Genomic DNA, 22880 nt, shown 5'->3' on the forward strand with positions numbered 1-22880 from the left:
CAAAATAGTAAAACCAACATGACAAAGAATCGTAATTTTACTGAGAAAAATTAAAATAAATGGTACTTCAATCCCATAGTGTGATAACATGCCCTGCAATTTGCTCATCATTTGTTCCTGCATCTTTTTTTCCTGCAATAACAGTATAAATGTTCAAAAGCATCTTTGTAGAAAAAACTGAAAGTAATGTATAAAGAAACTGACTTTCAAACTAAACCCCCGCTCGAAGCTGAAAGTTTGACATCTAGCCCTGGTATCTAATTTCTGCTGGTCGATTATTTCTTGGTCAAAAATGATTGATGTATTTAATTTTAATTTTAACATAGCATTTGTAACTTGAATGTGTGAGGCTTCTGGTGCCATTCACTTCCAGTTATTTTAGCTGTAGGCCTACTTAAAACATTACATTATGCTGCTTGACAAACTGGTAGACCTAGTTGTTAAGATATTATTTTAATTATTTATTCTCACCAAATGTGCATTTATATTTTGTTGCCTATAAACAGCTAGTAAAAGCATTGTAAACTTATTTTTGATATAAATATTGTATTATACTGTATATTTTTTTCAGCTGTAATACATTATTTGTTTATCTGTCTGTTTTCACATGCTCTTGGAATGGCATAAAAATGGTGTATAAAAGCATTAAATCATCAGAGCGCTTTACAGAGATGGAAATATTACCAATTTTATGATGCTCTGTCCGTGTAATGGATGTATTTATTTATTTTATTATGGAGACTGCATGGCGGAGGTGTTCCTTCCTCTCGGGTTTCGGCACCAGTGTAGCAAGGTTCAGTGATCAAAGAGGAAGGAGACCGGGGTCGGCTCGCTGAGGCTCGAGGAAGATTTTATTATTTTAAAAAGAAAACAAAACAGAAAACAAAGTCGCGCCACATGCGCATAAACACTCCCGTTAACGTTCGTTCACTCGTCCCTAAGGATTCACTTTCAGCGCTGCTGCTGCTGTGTCCTTCCCCGAGTCCTCAGGTCTCTAGCCCTTTTCCGGATGTCGTGCGGCTTAAATACCGGTTCCCCACGCCAATCACTGCAACGAGATCCAGCTGTTACTTGTCTCTCACCTGAACCACTTACCACCGCTCGTCTCTTCATTCGCTCTCCCGTTGCAGACTTCGCTAAACCACGCTTCCCCCGCCACACCACACCTCTCCAGTCCATCAGTTAATGTATCGTGAAGTAGAACACTGTATGTTTGTAAGAAACAAATCATGTCATGTGGTTATTAGTGGATTATTATGTTTTTATCTGCTGTTTGGACTCTCATTCTGATGGCACCCATTCTTCTTCTTTACATCTCTAACAGCACCATATATATGTGTGTTATTTTATACAGTTATTTTAGCTGTAGGCCTACTTAAAACATTACGTTATGCTGCTTGACAAACTGGTAGACCTAGTTGTTAAGATATTATTTTAATTATTTATTCTCACCAAATGTGCATTTATATTTTGTTGCCTATAAACAGCTAGTAAAAGCATTGTAAACTTATTTTTGATATAAATATTGTATTATACTGTATATTTTTTTCAGCTGTAATACATTATTTGTTTATCTGTCTGTTTTCACATGCTCTTGGAATGGCATAAAAATGGTGTATAAAAGCATTAAATCATCAGAGCGCTTTACAGAGATGGAAATATTACCAATTTTATGATGTTCTATCCGTGTAATGGATGTATTTATTTATTTTATTATGATTTTTTTTTGTCTATATTCTTCCCTTTAATAGTGCAGCTGAAGTTGTCATGTGCATGTGTATGTCCATAAGCAAGCTGGCGCAGTTTGATCATTGTTTTTCTGATTTTGGTTGTTGATATATCTGCTTTAATGTCTAAAATATAATTATTATTTTTTTATAGCAGGAAAAATGTACAGAATTGCCAAATGTCCAGGCTTCAGAAATCTTTTAAAGATTAGTCTGTCTGTAATAAACACTGACCTCTGCTGCTCGATACACAACACTACTACTGTATTTACTCATCATACTTATTTTAATGAGAATAAAGTCATGTTTCCTCCTTCGTTATTTATTTGTTTATTTTTATTAAAGTATTTTTTGCATGTTTTCACGAGCATTTTCATCTAATCTGCCACGAACCAGCCCAATTTTGCAATTAATTTTACGAAGTAATTTGGATTTAGCAGCTACCACTAGGACGTCCAATTCACTTTAGCGAATTGATTCTTTGATCCGTTCAGATGAATCGATTCACCGCGAGTCATCACTTAATTTTTTTTCGCTTTATTTTTATTGTTAAAATGTCTTTTAGATTAGTTTATAGCCTGCTCACCTTTAATAATATTTCTACCTTCATTGCTAAAGTTTTATTTCTACAGTCAGGTGATTCACAAATACGTTGTGAATTGTTTCGACCCTAACATTTGAATCAATCGGCTCAGCATTAGTTTGTAAAAATAACATCCCTAATTATTAGTAATATTTCCACAATATTGCTCCCTCTTCACTTTTTTACAGCGATTTGGGAATCGCTTGGTGAATCATTCAAAAGAGTCGGTTCATAAGAACGATTCGTTCGCGAGCATTACTTCAGTACTGAAGCATTCTGATGGCGAGGCGTGGCGTTTACAAACTCCTGTGTAATGACTGGCGTGCCAAAGTAAAAGACGCTTTCCTTTTTTCCGAAAAATGTTAAAGGGAAGTGTCTTGAGAAAACATGGCGGAGTAAGAGAGAGAAACTTTACCGATGCTTCTTCAAAAAGCGAGAAACTCTCCCACCACAGGACATGTAGCGCGATTACACACTTTAAAGCTGTACTAAACTTAAAGTGAGGTATGAGTTTGATTTCGTTTCTTTATTTTTTATTTTCTAAATCTAAACAGCTTCTCCTATTCTGTATGTGTCGCATAAGTTAGTACTTCCTTGTATTTTTTTTCAGAAAGTTATTGCATTTCTTTTTTAAGTTCTATGATTTCGTGAAAAAGGCTTCTTACTAGTCAAAATGATCTTTAAAGTTTATTTCAAAGACACTTCAGTGTATGATGGTCATGGGATAGTAGTAGTGACGGTGAACACAATCGGTTCTGTCAAAACGTAACGTCACTGTTAATTTCTGTTAAGTTTGTTATATTTATAAAAAAAAAAAATTTTTGTGACAAATGAGATATATACATTTGCATAAAGTAAAAAGCTGCTTTGTGGCATTATTTAACAAATTGTCACAAATTATCAACAAAAATAAATAAAAATCATATCCGTTAGTGTAGTGCGCTTAAAATAATGAGCTATTATTTAACTTAATATTAATGGATTTATACCTTCAATATAGTATAAACCAGAATTTCATTTGATCTGTATTGTATGGGACAGTTTACTTTTTTTTGCTTAAATGTCCAGAGTGATAATTATAAGTAAGAATTGCAGAAGTAAAACATCGGTTTTCATTAAAATATTTATGTTTCTGATTCTTTTGAGAATAAGTAAAAATATGAAATTGTAGACTACATTTTTATGTGAAATGTATCTCTTTTTTTTTGGCAGTGGCTGTTTGCACTGTGTAAATAGCAATTAAATGCTATTTACTCTAAATTGTATTTACACTGTAAAAATTTTACTACTTATTGCAAATAGTAGCAATTATCTGACCTTGGTATTATAGTACATTGTAAAACAGTATGCAATATTAACTCATTGAGTGTACATTTTAATTTGAATACAAATTAATAAAGGGATGCCACCTTGTTGGGACAATAAAGCCTTCCCTAAACCAACCTTAACCCTACCCTATACTTCATTTTTAACTCTTTGATTATATTCTTTATTTTCATTGAAAATAAATGCTTTTCTGATGTGATTTGAAATTTGAAAAGGGGAAAAAAAATTAGACAAAAGGTGGTTTCGAACCCAGGTCGATTGCGTCAAAATGAACATGTTGCACATTTTACCATCTGTACCACTGGAGTGGAGTTAGTGTAAACCGCCTCAGCCAACAAGGCGGGCTATTTGCGCTTGGTGATTTAGATTTTGGGGGGAATTATTATGGTACAGTATATTAGATTCTCATGAAAGGTTGTTGTCTCACTGTAAGTAGTTCCCCAAAGTTCGCTGCTTTGAAGGCCTCCTGTGGGATTTTATGAGAATGGACACAGCAGCTCATTGTGTTTGTGTGCTTGAATCTTTTCATGAATCGCAGGCGTTTACAGTGCACAGACTGTACCTTTGTGTTTTATTTTGTTGTAGACTGACTAATCTGCTCATTCATTGCTCACAAAGCTATTGTCACCCTTCTAGAACCCTTTGAATAAGTGGATCAATGGTTCTGGAACTGTTTGCATTAAGAAAACAGGAACTGAAATGATGGTGTAGTTATTTCTTTGTCATTTTGGACCAACATGTGAGAGGATAAATGATCCTGACATGCTTGTTTAGTGAAATTACGCTGGAAAGGAAGTTGATATGTCAAACAAAAATGAAAATTCATAGAGTGTGTCTTTTGTCACATGCTTGAGTAAATATATGGTTGGACATGGCCTGGGCTTTGCTGGAACAATTGGCTCAAGAGGCAGGACTGTGTTAGGCGAATGTGGTTAACAAATCATATCAAATAAACTTTTTCTGCTCAAGACATTGCAGAGATGAATATTCAGATTGTTGGTTGATCCAGTTTTGAACGTGAACAATGCTTTAAGATTTCTGCTCAATACAAGGAATTCCTGAAGTACAAACAAATATGATTTCTGCCATATTTTCCCACTGCCTGTTCAGTTTTTGATCAGGATAAAGTTAGTTCAAAGATAAAAGGTTTGTCACTCACCATCTTGTTTTCCCAAACTTAGGACTTTCTTCTGTGCAGTATTATATTAGTATTGTTATATACTATCATTGTTTATTAGCGTTTGTTTTTATATTTTTATTTTTGTTTTAAATTTTAGTAATTTTCTATTTTTTTGACAATGTTATTTTTAATTTTTTGTTTTTTTTAAATATATCCATTTAGATTTATTTATTTATTTATTAGTTTAAGTCATTTTAGTTCTTCAACTTAAATGTATTTGAAATTAGTTGCCAAGGCAATTATTTATGTTTTTTATGTTTAGGATTTTAATCCAATCATTTTATTTTATATTTATACAAAATAAAAAAATTAATATGTATTTTATTTAAACTTTATTTTAGTTAACAAAAACGAAATTGTTATTATTATTATTATTATGAACAACTAATTATTATTTATTAGATCATTTTAGTTTTAGTTAACGATGACATGGCTGCATCCGTGGAATGCAAAAGGAAATACTGTAAAGATGTAAATTGTCAAAAAAAAAGAAAAGAAAAATGATGATAAAGATCACGCACCTCAAACTCAAGTATTCTGAAGTCATATGATGAATTTGTGTGAGGAAAAACATTCAAATATAAGTAATTATTTTCTCAAAAAAATATTGCTCATAAAATAATGCATCATATAATAATTGCTGTTAATAATGTTCATCGTCTGGCTGACTACGTCTTGTATTAATTTTTCTGAAAAATCCTGTCATACGCGCAACAAACTGACAGTCACCACTTATAAGCTACTACTAAATATTGTATAAACGTAATTTTCTGTAAAGTTGCTTTGTAATAATTTGTATCGTAAAAAGTGCTATACAAATAAACTTGAATGAATTTAATTTAATTGCTCCCTTGTACCAAACTTGCATGTCTCATTTGCACAAATGCTTATTAAGACGGTTTCAACGGCAACAACATAAACAAACGTTACTGCGCATGCGCGCTTTTGTGGACCTAACTTAACTTCCGGTAGACTTCCAAATAGAATCAATAACAACAGCCAAGTCCCTCTAGAGTAGATATTTTTGATAACAAACAAAATATGTTTGCTGCGTGGATCAGGCGGACTTAATGAAAATGCAAATTCATTCTTTGCCAGCAGGAGATGTTTTAAAGCATAGACATAAAGCGCGATTAATAGAGGTTTCCCCAGTAACAGTTGTAAACAAAGCAGAGCTTGTACGCTCACACGCTGCTTTATCAGGCATATAACATGCAAGTCTTCCTTCAGAAATACAGCGATATAAAAACACCTGTGCCTCGTTTTGATATTTAAACATATAAATGTAAGGAATTATTATTATTAAACGTGCAGTACATAACGTTACTCATGTTTATTCAACGAAGCCTTTTTGAAATTCAATCAGTTTTAAAATTGTGGTGAGTCTCCAAAAATAAATAAATGTATGGGAAACACATCCCGCGGCACAACCACCTGAGCCCAACTTCAGTCTGCTCATCACCTTGACTTTAACTGCGTTTGTAGAAGGCACCGCAGCCAGACCGATATACACAACACAGACCGGAAGTTAACTTAGGTCCAGGCGCGTGCGCCCGATGAAACTGTCTATATTCAGACATTGCATGAAGAAGCATCACACTGGGTTTGACATCAGCGTTTCCCAAGTGGCATTGAATCCTTGGCTTTTTCCTCACATAAAGCTATCATATGACTTCAAAAGAATAGTATGCGAGTCATATGGACTTTTTTTATGATGCTTGTCTGTCAGCTTTGTAGCTGGACAGGTCATGGCCACATTTTTGAAAATGTCTCCGCTTGAGTTTCTTGGAAGAAATCAACTCATATGGGTGGGTCTGAAATGATGTAAGGGTGAGGAAATGGTATCGAATGTGTCACTATCCTTTCAGATGAAAGCATTCGTCAAGATTTTAAACTCTTTGTTTTTCTCATGCGCTGGTTTATCTGACACTTGTCCGGGTCACGTCAAAGAGCCACTGTAATGCAACATCTTTCCATCCAGGAAGAAAATGTCTTTTTATGATCAGATGGTTGCTCACGAGGAAGTCAAGAGACTTCCTCATGTTCACTCTTCCACATGAGATGCAACATGATACTGTACATACCAAGTCAGAATTAGCTTGTACTTTGTAGGGTGGATTAATCAGTCACTGACTTTTTTTCGTAATGAAATCACTTGCACCTCAGTGTGTGTGTGTGTGTGTGTGGTTGTGGTTGGGGTGTGGGGGGCTCATGTTTCTTAGACTCTTTCATTAGTAGCACTCACCAGTCAGATGGAGGATTGGTTGAGATATGGTGAAAACATGAACATCTTCGCTCCGTCTTTATGTTTGTTCTTTATTTTAGAGTTGTGATGACGTTTGATATTTTTCCAAGTCTCTTGCGTCTCTGCTGTTGGGTTTTTGTTTTACACTTGGACTTTTACTATGAACTTAAATGGATGTGATCTCAAAGGATGAGGATCAAGCGTTTCATGTTCGTTCCAGGTAGGAGAACAGACCTGTCTTGCCATATATTAGCTAGTTTACAGCGCATCTCTATTTTTACTTCAAATAAGCCGTTTAGCACTAGAGTTTGTCATTCTTTAGCATACGATCCACTGATGTGCTCTCGTTTTTCCATAAGATGAATGGTTTTGAAATGTAATACAGCATGTGGTGCATAGAGGCGAGTGAATGAGGTTTCAGTTTGGTCCAGAGATCTCCTGTGTGTGAATTTTTAATAGTTGTGTTTAAAAATTAAAACAGGCACAGTTTTGTTTCTTGTCTTGCTGTCGCACATCACAGGTGTCAAGTAACGAAGTACAAATACTTCGTTACATTACTTAAGTAGAAATTTGGGGTATCTATACTTTACTTGAGTAATTATTTTTCAGCCGACTTTTTACTTCTACTCCTTACATTTTCACGCAAGTATCTGTACTTTTTACTCCTTACATTTTAAAAATAGCTTCGTTACTGCTATTTCATTTCGGCTTGTTTTCATTCCTGCTAGTCATCATTCAAAAAAAAAAAAAAAACCTATCCAGATAAATTGCGCCATCCGGATGCAGTGAATTTGATTGTGGTTGGAAGAGAAGTATAAACATATACCATTCCGACACTCTATTGGTTTGTACGCGATCCATCGCACCTGCACATGACACAAATCACATCACACTCCAGCAAGGACATAGCCAGTTTTGGGTTCGTTGATAAAAAAAAATACATTTCTTAAAAGTAGGGTTGGGTATGGAACCAGTATGCATCGAACCGAATTAGAGGAAGCAGATTTCGGTGCCTTTTAAATGCCTGAGCGATCAATAGAAATTTGTCCTGGTTCTCCGAAATGTACACAAGTAGCACGGGCCTCGCTAGGCTTTTTTAGCGGGCCTGTAGCATTTAGCTCCATAAACTGTAAAGAAATTTGCGAACGCCTGAGAGTCAGTCCCCTTAAGTTTCATATGAAACCGGCGTCAGACCGGTCCTCTCCGTCTTTCAGCACGCTCTTCAATCCGCAGACCGCGGCGGAGCAGCGCAAGCGCACTTAAACACAAGCAGAGGACACAAGGTATGTGTTTATCGATAGATTGTTAGAATATCCGTATCTGTGCAGTTCTTTGTCATAAATACAGTTTACAAAAGGTCACGAGGGAGCAGTCGGTTTCTCATCTACTGTAAAGTTTTTGCTTGTCACCGCTCATCACACCACAGCCATCTCCTTCAGCGAAAATCTAGCCCTTAACACATGAACGAACACATACTTTAATTACACTTATTTAAATATACTTAATTTAATCATACGTACTTTATACATACGCTACTGTGCAAAAGTCTTAGGCACGTTAGTATTTTCACTAAAGAATGGTGTTCGGCCAGTTATTTATATATTTTGCTGTCAGTAGAAAATAGCAGTTTACATTTCCAAACATTCATTTTGCCATTGACAAACTGCTTGTGCATTCAAAATAGCACTAGATTATTATTAAAATTAATGGGAAACTGATATTTCCTACTGACACTACAGCAAAAGATATAAATAACTGGCTTAAAACCCTTTTTTGGGGTGAAAATACTAATATGCCTCAGACTTTTGCACAGTACTGTACTTTACAAATGACATTGTTGCTACTTTATAAAGAACAGTAATTCACAGGACTGATTAAAGACAGTGACAGACAGCACTCATCTTAACTAAATATCAGAGTGATTGACAGAGATACAGTAGAAACATTATGTGTGGTTTTGTATTAAATAATGACCCAGATTGTGAAATACATTTATTAGCCTTAGATTAAGGGAAGCACAACTTCCCTTAATCTAAAAACAAGAGCATCCCAGGAGCGTGTGAATGCTATGGATTTATTTGAAATATTTGTAATGTTCTTTAATGTTATCCATAGTTTTTTTTTTGTGGCTCTTTTTTTTAAGTATTGGTTCAGGCACCAGTACCATTTCAAAAGTATCGAAATTGCACTGGACCCTACTTAAAAGTTATTATTTCTCACTAATGGCTCAATTACCAAATGGGTGCTTTCTCTTCGTCCTCCACAAATTAAGCTACTGTAGGTAGTTCGGTAGCGAGAAGTTTGAATAAATTATCGTTTGCGATTGAGGACGTGATTGACAATGTTGTGATAACTAGGCTATACCAACTTTGTAACTCGTTACCCCCAACCCCCCCCCCCTCCCAAACACACACACACACTGGACATAGCAGACATATGTAGCGAATAGAGGAAGCGATCAATCAAGATGGTATCAGGATTATGAGTTATTTTTCATTTTTAGTTTTTGATTAATCACTTGGATTAATCATTCATTTTGACAGCACTACAATGTTTATACCACACAAGGGTAATTGTTACTAAGCCTGCACTGGGTACACCAATGTTCTTGTCCATTGCCCTCGCAGATTCCTGCAGCTAAGCTTGGATGTACATTTACATTCCATTAAAGGTTATTGATGCATGGCTCTGAAGTTTGACTTTTGCACTATAACAATACTTATAGGCAACTAGTAATCATATGTCTAGAGTCTAAGGGTATTTTTGGGGCCTGGAGAAGTTTTGTCATGCCCTGACATTTGTGCTTTTTTCAGTTTCTTATAAATATCTAAATGGGTAAAGTCTAATCTTACTGTAATCAGCACAAACTGGGCTATAATAATATGTGTAATGCATGTATGTACATGATTGTGTTTTTGAGAAAAAAAATGTTATGCATGGTTAGTGAAAAACTAAAAATGTTAAAACACTTGAATAAGGCAAAAAAACACATACAGAACAATGGTTCCCCGGATTTTTGAGAACTGGAGCTTGTAGCCTAGAATTTTTCTTTCACCAGCATAACCGTAATCCATACCATGCATTATATTACAAGTCTTCCAAAGCTGTACAGAGACTTTTCCATTATTTTATGGTGAAAAAGTTGTTATTCACGGAGTATTTTTCTTACTGCTGCTTCCAGATATCATTCCCCAATCTGTGTATTTGAACTTCCATGTTGCATTCAGTCATGGCCTAGTATGCAGATTTATTTTAATATTATTAGTATTATATTAATTAATTATATTATTTATATTAATATTTTTTTATATATTCTCTGTTTTAAGTTTAAGTCATTTAGTGTAAGTTTTAGTGCTTTTGTCTTTTTTATTCGTTATTTTCTTTATTTCTGGTTTAATAATTGTAGTTTACACTAGTGTTGGGCGATATGGTCATTTTTCAGATCGTCAGCCAGTGAGATCGACGATACACGATATTATCGTGGATGGGTGGAGCTAGAGAGAGACTCTTTGTCCTTGTCAAATCATAACTATTGAGTGTTTTAAACCGCGCAGGTGCGCGAGAGAGGCCTATGGAATCTCCAATAATCGAAAAAATATACTTTCAAACATACTGATAAACTAACGTTAAATATAAAAATACTGTATTTAAAACAGCTGGTTCATACATAGTCGGACGCAACTGTCATATCGCGCGTCCGTATCTGGGCACGGAAGTTATCAGTCTAAATGTTCTGCAAATGTTCTAAAGGCCATTCAGATTACTTGTTAAAGTTCAATGAAATACCTTTTATCTGCAGACCATGTACGTCTGTTTGTGGATGGAGACTTTGTAACGGCCGAAACTATGTATTTTGCATGCATCACATTATAGTGCGGAGTGCATGAAAATAATAACTAGGCGGCAGATTGAATTTATTATCCATAGTGGTTCTCACGTACTCCTAAGTAATCACCACATAGTGCGTGTTATAAGTGATCAGTCTTTAAGAGAAGGACTACGTGAGAACCACTATGGATGATAAATTCGCTCTGCCGCCTTGTTAATTATTTTGTCTTTACTTTATTTGTGACGCCAAGAAAGAGTTAATCTCTCATGTTTGAGAAGAGCGTGTTGCAGTGTAGCAGCCATTAAATGTGTAAGACACCAACTCCTCGTTTTCTATCTCTTTCATTTCATGGATTTATGAGTTATCCGAGTCAAAGCGGACAATTTCAGTGAGGCTCTAATCCTCCTGCGCTCGCGCGCGCTGTGTGTGTGTGTGTGTGTGTGTGTGTGTGAAATGCGGTGCTGAAGTGAAATAACTGGGCAGTTTGATTTATAATAAGCAGCCTAATAAAAATTAAAATAATAGTTATTATTATTATAATCTAATACATTAATAGGAAAATGAGCCTAATATCATCTTGATTATCGACAGAGAAATCTGCTTATGTCGATATCTCTGACGATCGTCGATACACGATACTATCGCCTATCGGCGCAACCCTAGTTTACACTTCTGTTTTTTAAAAGTTTTTCATTTAACAATATTTTATTTAATCTCTTTTTTTAATCACAGAAAATGTAATTTCTAGTTTTAGTAAACCGTAACGTCACTTTTACAGCAATTATATGATGTTTTAGTTTCACTTATTAATATTCTATTTTATTATAATGTATGTTAATATTTTAAATGAGCATTTATTTGTTTATTTAAATTTTCATTTAAGTTTTAGTAATATTATGTGTAGGACTGCCTGATTATGACAAAAATCATAATTGTCGATTATTCCACTGAAATTGTAAATGCGATTATTAATTATGATTATCACAAATACAGTGAATGATGCTTATACCATTGTTTGATGCAATGTCGTAATTTTGGTATTATAATATGAATGGTATTATAATGTTATTCTAAAACTAAAACAATGGAAAAACCCTTAAGATAACCCTTAAGACTTTGAATGATTAATTGCCACTTTGAATGATTACATAATTGTGGCGTCCATAATTGTAATCATGATTAGAAATTGTATTAATTGTGCAGCCCTCTGTCACTTTTATTATTATTATTATTATTTTTATATTTAACTTTATTTTAGTTTGACTTAAGTCTTACAACTTAAACTTAATTATTTAAGTTAGTTTTCAAGGCAGCTTTTCCAATTTTCTTAAATTTTTTCATGTAATTATATTTTATTTTGTTTAGTTTTTAATTATGATTATTGACAACATTTTTTAACAGTTTTGATCAATAATAACAACAACACTGAAAGCAGCTTAATTTACAACTTGTTCCTCTCATAGTTCTCTTGTTTGGATTCAGAAGCTTCTGGTTCAAATGGGATACTTTTATAATACTTTGTTGTTGATGTTGTCATTTTTGGTCACAACTTATTTTATTTAGATGGAAACGATATTGTGCAAAATTTTCTCATTTTGAGTTCTACAGATCACATGGAAAGACATGAGGATGAATAATTAATGACAGAAGTTTAATTTTACAGTTGGAGTTTTAGAAATGAACAGAAATAATGAGCAACATATGCCTGGTGTTTCAGTAAGTATCAGTGAAGTTCATGACATCATGCGAAGTATGAGTTGGTGTGAATTAGTCATTTGCATCGGTCAGTGGAGAAATCACGTCAGCCGCTCGGCGCTCATCCTACCTCGCTGAGGATAAAGAAATGAGAACATGTGAACTCTGACTTGGTTTAATGGATTTTCCCAGCGTGGCCTTGGTAACCTGACAGTTTCTCTGGCTGGAGTCGATTCGTTCTTCACGATAACATCTTACTCTACTTCAGCAGATTAATCAATTCTGGCAGGTTTTCTTGGATTGCTTTATTCCTCCACAGCTCTAAAGCCTTCTTACCTTCTCTTTCTCTTGCTAATTGTGGATTCTAAGGTGTTCTTAATGATTGCCAAGGTGTTTAGGTGCTTACCTCCCAGGTTCCTAAAAAAGGTTACAAATTGTTTGTTGTCAGTTAGATTAAAAAAAAAAAAAAAAAAAAAAAGAAATATATATATATATTGCTGAGTTTTGTACAGTGATGCCACAAAAGAACAATTTTTGGTTCCCCAAAACCAGTTCAGTGAACTGTTCTTTTAAGAAAAAAGTTTTGTTTCTTAGTTTGAAGAGCTATTTAAAAAGCTAAAGAAGCTTTTGTATAATGGAAAGATTCCACAATTATTCTAGTATCTTCATGGAAACATTGATGCCATTTAAGTTTTTGTTTTTATTAAGAGTGCAAAAATAAAGGTTCCAAAAGTCCACAGCAATGCCATAGAACAACCATTTTTGGTTCCCCAAAGAATCTTTCGGTGAACAGTTTTGAAAAGAGCCATTTTCTTTTCTTTTTTGTTAACGGAGAAACCGGATTTTTTTAGATTTTTTTTTTTTGTAAAAAAAATCTAAAGAATCCTTTTTTACATTATAAAGAACCTTTTGGAACCACGGAACCATCTATGACTATAAAGAACCTTTATTTTTTTAAGAGTGTAAGTGGAAAAAAATCAGAAGCTGCATGGCATTTTTTTTTTTTTCTAAGGTTGACCCATCCAACTGGAATAGCGGGTTTAGAAGCTGTTCGAAGCACATTAGAGTTACTCTGGTTCCTCTTTTACGCGTGATAATCTCCATGTGTCGTCTCACTCATAATTGGAATTGACGTTTGCCATCGGGTGTCCGTAGATAACACTGGCATGTCACACTGATGCATCTGTTATCAGCAGGCTTGCTGTGCTGACCCTCCATTTATTTGTGCAAGACCCAGTGTAACCTGTTACCACGTGTCAACAACAAAACATTTTACATGCTAAAGCCCAGTTTGGTTGCGCAGAGGCTTCTCACTGGAGTAGAGGGTTTGGGAAAGGTCTCACAGAGGGGGTTATCCTGGAATTCAGTGTCTTTTGGAAGAAGTCAACCTGTTTCAGGATGTGTCTGAGAGGGTTGAAGCCGTGGGTCTCATGCTGCACCCCATGGAGAATTAAATGTGTCTATCACACCAGAGGAGAGAAAGTCATGCAGAAGATTGAGATGTTTAGACTGTTCACAGAATGTTTCAAAAAGAAAAAGGAAAAAAGGTGAGGTTTGTTTTGGTTTGTGAGTTTTCCTGCACACAGTTGACAAGTGTGGTTGCTAGGGTATTGCTATGTGGTTGCTAAGGTGTTGCCAGGGTGTTGGAAGTGATTGCTTATTGGTTTGAAAAGCCATTCAAAGGTTTGGAGTAACTTACATTGTTTTTGATAGAAATTAATATTTTTGTTCAGCAAGGATACATCAAATTGATGAAAAGTGAGAGCAAAAACATACATTATAATGTTTCAAAATAATATATGCTTCAAATAAATCCTACAGTATATATCACGGTTTCCACAAAAATATTAAGCTAAGCAGCATAACTGTTTTCGTCATTGATAATAATAATAATACTAAGTGTTTCTTGAGCAGCTAATCAGCATATTAGAAGGATCATGTGACACTGAAGACTGGAGTAATGATGCTGAAAATACAGCTTTGAACGCATGAATAAATTACGATTTAGAAGATATTTGTAAAGAGAACAGTTATGTATAAAATATGCTTTTTTGACAAAAAATAGCCCCTTATGACATGAAAACACACCTAAATAACAAATAAAAAGTCCTTTTATGCAAATACAACATATGTGTTTATATATTGAATATATTTTTTCATAATTTAGACCGTTTCCAAGCATTCAAGTCAGTCTTGTGGTTGCTGGTTCATGAAAGCATTTTAGCTGAGATTCTTAGTCATTCTATGACACTATTTGTAAGGGAGTCATCAAGTTTTTAGTGCATGTCAGCCAACAAGATATGTTTAAGAACTTGTGTAGACAAAGACCTAATGATGTTGGTGTTGTAATAATTCTCTCTAGATTTTGCCTCCATATGGAATCAGTGTTGGTCACAAATTATAATGTCACAGTTACTTTGCTGAGTTACAAATTACTTCTCCCAAAATGTAACTGAGTTAGTAACTCAGTTACCACACTGTAAAAGTGATTAGTTACTCAGCAAAGTAACTGTGACCACGATTTTTAATGTTCTATAACGCTATTATTAGGGGTGTGCACGGATAGTCGAACATTCGAATATTCGTTCTGTTCTAATTATTCGATAAGTAAAAATGATATTCGAATTTCGCAAAAAAAAAAAAAAAAAGTTCACAATAAAACCTAATTTGGTCACTTTCTGCGATTCTCCACGGCATATTTGAAGATGTATGCAAGCAAAAAATAATTAATGAATAAGGGGCTGTTCACATATCGCGCCTAAAAACGCATGGAAAACGCTAGGCGCGCAGCTTTCTTCTTCTTTCCAAGGCGCTCGGGCAGAAGCGCTCCTGGGGCGTCTGCCAATGACGTGCTCTCTCCATGAAGACGCAGAAATTTCAGAAAAGGATAAATGGATTTGCAGCACAAAAAATCGCTTTTAGTAGCTCTGCTACTAAATTTATTTCAAAATGGCAATCCATATACAGCTATGATCAGCTGTTCCTTCATCTTGGCTGAGCTTTCAACGTTGTTACAGGAAAGGATGAAGCTGAATGTTTAGTTCTTGTCACATGACTTGCGGTGCGCTTGCGCAATTCAGAAAAGTTTAGATGTTTTTAACTCGATGCAGTGCGTACGCGCCTGGAAAAAACAGGTGCGTCGATGCGACCGTGTCGCTTCTATTATGAGCGCACATACCGCGCGCCTACATTGTAAATAACGAACTTGAGCGTGCAAAAGACGCGATAAGTGAATGGCCCCTAAGAACTGCGGTCTTCTACAGTACTTCAAATATGCCGTGGAGAATCATAGAAAGTTACCGAATTCAAGAACATTGTTGCGGCATCTCTCAAGCAACGAATAAACACCGCTAACTTGGAGAATGCAGTGAAAACTCCTCTTCTCGCGTCTGCCCTAGACCCTCAGCACAAACATCTCAGGTTCCTCGACGAAAACATGAGAGAAGTAAGAAAAAAACTTTTTGAACATTATCAGAACATTTTCAGCCTAATTGCTGCAGGCTGCTTTACGTTTTTTCTTTGTTCACTTTTTTTTTCCTTGTTCACTTTTTTTTTTTGTTGCTTTTAATCTACTTTTGTTTGTTTGCACGCATTGTTAAAGGTTTTTTGTTAAAAGCTTATTGTGTGTAAGCTTGTTCAAAATGACGGAAACAATAAATGTTGCTGAAAAATAACGTCTGTCTCATTAAACTTCATTTAAATAAACAAATATTCGAATATTCGTTTTTTGTGAGCTCAAATATTCGAATGTGATATTTGCGGAAAACGCCCATCCCTAGCTATTATGTCCTATAAAATCTTATATATAAAATATATAAGATTTTTATATTAACTGATTGAAGAATAAAAAACTATAAGTATTTTAGAAAATGTTGTATTTATTTGAACTCAATAGATTGCAGCCTGCCATATATGCATAGAAATAAAAACATATACAAAAAATAAATATTGAATATAAAATTCAAGTACAAAATTAAGACAAACAAATTTAAACTTGAGTAAAAAGAAACAAAGGGAAACCTGGCCATTAGCGCAAATCTCTGTAACTGTATATTAGGCCTAAAGTTACTGCACAATAAACAGAACACTATCCAACTCTTATTGGTGCGTTCACACCAGACACAAATAGAGCGTCTGACGCGAGTGATTTCAATTTTAAGTCAATGCAAAGATGCGAATAGACAACCTCCGAAAATTAAATTTTTAAATAAACCGCATATTTGAGTTTTAAACAACTACATTCTCGAATGAAATACTTTTAAAACTACATTTCATGACACGTTAACAGTAATATTTAGAAAATTATCTGAATAAAAATGCTGGTTGAAAATGCTGCGTGAACTCAACTGGCAGAAGCCCCCCCATGACGCGAATTCGCATCTGTTGTGAAGTTAATTTTACGCGCGAATGAAGCGTATGAACTCAAAATGTTAAAGCATCCAACTACGCACGAATAGCGAGAGTTATTCGCGCAAGTCGTGTCTGGATTGAACACAGCATTAAATATTCAGTACAGTAACATGTTAGCATGTGTTGATGTGAGGTGGTTCATAAGATTTGAGTTTTCTGGACATACTGTGCATGTTACAGAAACATTCTCGCCTTTAATTTCCGGTACTTCCAGTTCGAGAACGCCATTATCGCTGACGCCGTCTTGTGATTAGTGGTTGTCAGAGCGAGAGCGTGCAGCCAGAATGAGCAGGGCACCGCCCATCCAGTCAATCATCATCGGATTTGCAACGGTGTCAGGCAGCTGATATGTAGCCACTAGCCAAAGCATGACACCTCGCGCTTTATTCAACCAAATTGTAGTAACGCGACACTTTACATTCTCAGTAAAGATAACGGCGTTGCAACAATGGGAAAAGTAATTAATTAGATTACTCCGTTAATGAAAATTAAACTCCATTAGTAACGGCGTTATACTTAAACGTCGTTACTCCCAACACTGTATGGAATGCAGTTCGACATAAACATTTTAACTTAATGTCCCTTTTAATGTGCAAGAATTGGAAATGTATTTACAGTAGAGCTGAGCAAATAATTAGAGTTGTTCCGATTCCGATAGTTCTAAACTGCCAACAGACAGTGAAGCCGCTTCTATATTATAGATCAGTGGTTAGCAGTATGTCCGCTGTTTAGCAGTATTTCAGACTGGACCAACCAGACAGTAAAACACTGACTAGGGATGCCACAAGTACTGCCACTTCACTACCAAGTCGGTGCTGAAAATGTAAAAATGTGACGATACCAGCGTCTCTGTAGCACCGGTAGAAAGTTCGAGTATATTCGGTACCCGCAGCTGCGTTCAGTCGCTTCCAAGTGCAGGGCTCCAGACTGTAGCCCAATGTATACTAGTGTCTGTGAATATTAAACTGCAAAATACTATTTAAATATTACTCCTGCAAATTCTACATCTCTGTGGGTGACGGGCGCAGATGCGCGGGAGCTCGCTGTTTTGTAGTCTCTGCCGTGTGTCGCTATATGAGGACACGAACACATAAACTGTCACTTCATGAGAATTTACCCTTTCATTTGAGAAAACTGTCATATCATAAAAACAGACACTCAAAGAACTTCATGGCAACCCATCAAAATAAATGTAGCTTTAGCTATGTCTCTATGTAGTAATAATAATACGTCTCTATTAATAATAATAATTATGCCTAGACGGATGCTTGTTTTTTACTTGTTTTGTTGTAAAGAGATTATCTGATTAATATATCATTTTTTATATTCCTAGACTTATTTATTGCAGTTTTTAATACAGTTATAATGTAAAACTAAAATACCTTTTTTAGTTTGCGGTGTTAGATTTTTGGCTGCATCTGAAGTTCTTTTTCGCTTAAGAAAATAAATAATATTACTGTCAAATTCATGTCAGATAATAAAAATACTGTAATAAATACAGTAATTCACCATGTATTTGTTCATGTTTTATTAAGGGATAAGACTGAAGCACACCATAAAATAATTCTAGCAATTTACACAGGGCTAGTAGTATATAAAGCTGTATATACAGATACACACCCAGGTATCGGATCAGTACTCTGTATCGGCCGATTCCCTGAGCCCAGGTATCGGAATCGGTATCGGGAAGAGAAAAGGGGTATCAGAACATCTCTACAAATAATCTCATTCGATTGTCATGCACAACTTGTCAGTAAAGCCGATCCCGTGATTAGTAGTAAATCACCATCACCTGCTTTCAGATTGAGCGGCATTCACTACTCCGAGCTGTAGTTCACTGACAAGCTAGGCGTAATCGAAATCAAATGTGATTAATATGCGATCATGAATGTGATATTGCCTAATTGTCAGTGAACTAAAGCTATATATAATTTATATAATTTATATAATTTTTTCCAGGATGGAAGCCTCATGTCTGGAACTGGCTCTGGAAGGTGAGCGTCTGTGTAAAGTGGGAGATTACCGTGCTGGTGTCTCCTTTTTAGAATCAGCCATCCAGGTGGGCACTGAAGACCTGCAGATTTTGAGCGCTATCTACAGTCAGCTGGGCAATGCCTGCTTCCACCTGCACGACTACAACAAGGCGCTGGAATACCATCGGCATGACCTCACGCTCACCAGGTCTGAATCTGGACGCTTATGCCACGGTTTCAAAGCTAGTAGGATAATGTCCTTATCTAAAATCGCATGTCTTGTTATTCTGACTCTTTCAGATCTATCGGAGATCAATTGGGAGAAGCTAAAGCCAGTGGTAACCTTGGAAACACATTGAAGGTTTTGGGTCGCTATGATGAAGCAGCAGTTTGTTGCCAAAGACACTTGGACATTTCCAGGATGCTCCATGATAAAGTGAGGTTTTAACACAACCAAGGGGCCTTTTAATGCAATAGCTGAACCCCAAAATGACGTTTCGGTCATCATTTATCATCTGTAATGCAGAATAAGATATTTTAAAGAAACTACAGTATGATTCTCACTAACCAATGGCATTCTTTACTGATGTCAAACCTGGCGTGTCAAGGCACATTGTACATATGTGCGATGTGTACGTGTGAATAAGATCCAGCTATCATATGGCATCATCAGACTGGAAACATCACATATTGAATGGCATTGACTATTTTTATGGCACTTTTTTGTCCTTTTTTGGAGCTTGACAGCTCCTGGTCACAATATGATTTGCAGAACCATAGAGAAAGTTCAAGTAAAACGAAACAAGAAACTAGACTCATTACTCAAAAAAAAAAAAAAACTATATATATATATATATATATATATATATATGATGAGGAGATATAATAAAAACACTTTAAATACAATTATGGACTGATTTTATTTATTGATTGATGTAAGAAATACTATTTATTTTTTATTTTATTTATTTATTGATAAACTGATAAAATAACCTGTTTAAAAAAATAAATAAAAGGGTATGTATTTACAGTATTTTTGATAATAATAAAAAAGTTAATTAAAGACTTTAAATAAATAAAATAAAACAATGATTTATTAATTGATCAAATAAAACTGACTGTTCAATTAAATAAATACTAAAAGAATTGTAAGTAATATGACTTTTCATTTTTTATTTTTGTTTAATATATGTATATTAAATATGTATATATAATAATATATATAAAATAGGTATAATAAATATATGTATATAAATGATAAACTAAAATGTTTAAGAATATTGTGACATAAAATGTTCACCTAAAAAGAAATAAGCCTCATCGCTTGGAAAAAAAAGAAGCCAAACAGATGTAATAAAAAGCAAAAATTGTCAGTGTATTTGTTGACTGGTAATATTTATTTAGTAATGTAAATAATAAGTAAATGAAATGTAAATAAATAATATTTGTTTGTTGAAAAAATACAAATAAAACTAACTGTTCAAATAAAATTGTCTTTTTGGTATCATTATCAACCAAAATGTAAGATTATTATGGTCTAATTTTTTTATATCTACCACGTTATTCCTTTAAACTCTGTTTGACTAGTTCATGGCCAAGTTTGCCTCTGATGTTTTTGGAAGCCCTGTTATCCCGAAACACCACTTGATCTATTTTAACAGACCATAAACATATTTATGTTTAAATGCAAGCCTTCGATCCTATTTAGGTGTGTAATGAGAGTTTCTTGTGGACTGACTGTTGTGTGTGTGTCTGTGTGTGGTTTGTTAGGTGGGGCAGGCCAGAGCGCTCTATAATTATGGGAATGTGTACCACGCCAAGGGGAAGAACATATGTTGGAGCGGTATGGACCCTGGAGACTTTCCCGAGGAGGCACACATCGCTCTAAAGAAAGCAACTGAGTACTACGAGTGAGCCAGCCAGCATTTGTTTTCATTCTTTTAAACACCCAAACCAGTGTGTAGACGACACACATGTGCCAAAAGACAAAATATTTCATTTCTGAAAGAACATAGCAGAGATTGCAATACAAAGTTTTCCAAAGGCATGCTTTAGCTTCTTTTGCGTTATCCCTTCTACTGTATCTAATAGTGCACCTCTCTGTTTGAAGAGCGAATCTGGCCATCGTGAAAGAGTTGGGGGACAGAGCGGCTCAGGGCAGGACCTACGGTAATCTTGGCAACTCGCACTATTTGCTCGGAAACTTCCAGGATGCTGTTTTGGCTCACGAACAGGTATTTCATACAGAGGGTTTCTTAAATTAATCAACTTGTGTTTTTTGTTATGGATGGGAATCACCAGAGGCGCCATGATACAATATTATCACGATACTTGTGTCACGATACCATATTATTATTGATATTCTGTGATATATTAAAATGTATTACCTTTTTCCAACTTCAAATTATGTTCCTAAACTTAAACTTTGGCAACATCTGTTTCAACTAAAAAGAAGTATTTCTCAGTTTGTTTATCTCACTTCAGTGTTATTGCTGCAGTGCAAAATGGGTTTATCGTGTAGACTTTCATGAAAATCTGTCATAAGTGTTGTATGCACCTGGCAAACTATTTGTATTACAGTCTAGTCTAGTCCACCTTAATTACATGAATTTTACTTTAATTTATTCCATGGACTGTCTCAATTCTTGATTCTGATTGGCTGGCAGAACTAAAACTGTTTAATGCACAGGTAGTTCCAAGTCAGTTTAATAACCGTTCTATATTAATGCACTGCTTTAACTGACACACACAAACACCACTGACACAGAGAGAGATCTGAGATCCTGCTGCGCACACAGAAACGTTCAGGAGTTGGCCAATATAAACTTATTGTCAATGCTGCACTGCTACTTTTATCAATATAACCGCTTAGATACTGTATCACTGCATTATATTCCTCAGCAACGAGGAGGTAAAATCTCTGTTTGAGTAACTAAACTCACAATTTCATTGTTTGTAGAAAAAGATGCACAGACGCAGGTAATTCACACACACAACTGTCATCTTTCTCTACAACAAACAATCAATGATAAATTCATATAAATGTTCTAATTCTGTAATTCTATAATTCTGTAACTTACGACATTAACGGTAATTTTTTACCCTTTTGTCAAATATTGCACTGCAAAGAGCGGTACTACTTTTAACTTGTCAATAACTTGGCAAATGACCATGGAATAAGTGCGATAATCAATGGTTTATAAGGTTGCATTAAAAGATTTTAGAAAAAACTAAACACCACCTTGTGGACTGTAAAAAAAATTGATTTAATTATTTTACCAAATAGTATAATAAAAGATTGATACTTGGCATCCGTGTATCGATTATTGTATCTATGTATTATCGAGTATTGTTGCGGAAAATATCGCAATACTATGCTGTATCGATTTTTCCCCCATCACCAGTTTCTATTAAAATGCACAAACTGATAAAGGTTGGATTACTGTACAGAAAAAGTCTGCTATTATGTGCACAATAATATATATTAGTGCTGTCAAAATTTGTGAAATAATGGATGCAGTTAATTTTTTTCAGTTTAATGCATTACAGACATTTAATGCAATAAATGCAGGGGAAGAGCAAGGGTTGGCCTACCCACTCACAAATGCTGCTTCTGTCTCTTTTTCATGACAAGAATTGCATTTATTTAGATGCAGAATGTCTTTATGACCACATCAAATGGGAGATTTTCAGACACGCACTCTTACTTCACCTCAGCACCAGGCGCTAGTCAAAGAGCCCAAAATAAAAGCATTTCATTTGTATGTGATTTCCATGTGATTCTGCCTATATTTTTATAACAATACAGTGCACATAAAGTATGCTGCATGCTTATTGGCTCACTGACATGGTGAGATTAACCCCTTAGGTATCTACATTTTTCAAAACTCCGGGGTATCAAGTCAATTCAGC

At 35.1% G+C, this 22880-nt stretch overlaps 1 protein-coding gene and 1 long non-coding RNA gene across 3 annotated transcripts in view; one reads left to right on the plus strand and one right to left on the minus strand.

Annotated features, from left to right (window-relative positions):
* The window catches only part of LOC132129665 (uncharacterized), a 128113-nt gene that overhangs the window by 75830 nt on the left and 29403 nt on the right, over positions 1-22880 (minus strand). The window lies entirely within an intron of this gene.
* The window catches only part of LOC132129107 (G-protein-signaling modulator 2-like), a 29112-nt gene continuing 8820 nt past the window's right edge, over positions 2589-22880 (plus strand). The window contains exons 1-5 of one of the 2 annotated variants that reach the window (XM_059540566.1): positions 2589-2814; positions 18955-19176; positions 19269-19404; positions 20748-20878; positions 21079-21202. In XM_059540566.1, coding sequence (XP_059396549.1) covers positions 18956-19176; positions 19269-19404; positions 20748-20878; positions 21079-21202 — 612 coding nt within the window. In that variant the 5' untranslated portion in view covers positions 2589-2814; position 18955. Of the gene's footprint in view, positions 2815-18954; positions 19177-19268; positions 19405-20738; positions 20879-21078; positions 21203-22880 lie in introns of both variants that reach the window. The other variant, XM_059540565.1, reaches the window with a different exon arrangement.

This window comes from Carassius carassius, chromosome 46 (assembly GCF_963082965.1).
Source record: "Carassius carassius chromosome 46, fCarCar2.1, whole genome shotgun sequence".
Taxonomy (NCBI): domain Eukaryota; kingdom Metazoa; phylum Chordata; class Actinopteri; order Cypriniformes; family Cyprinidae; genus Carassius; species Carassius carassius.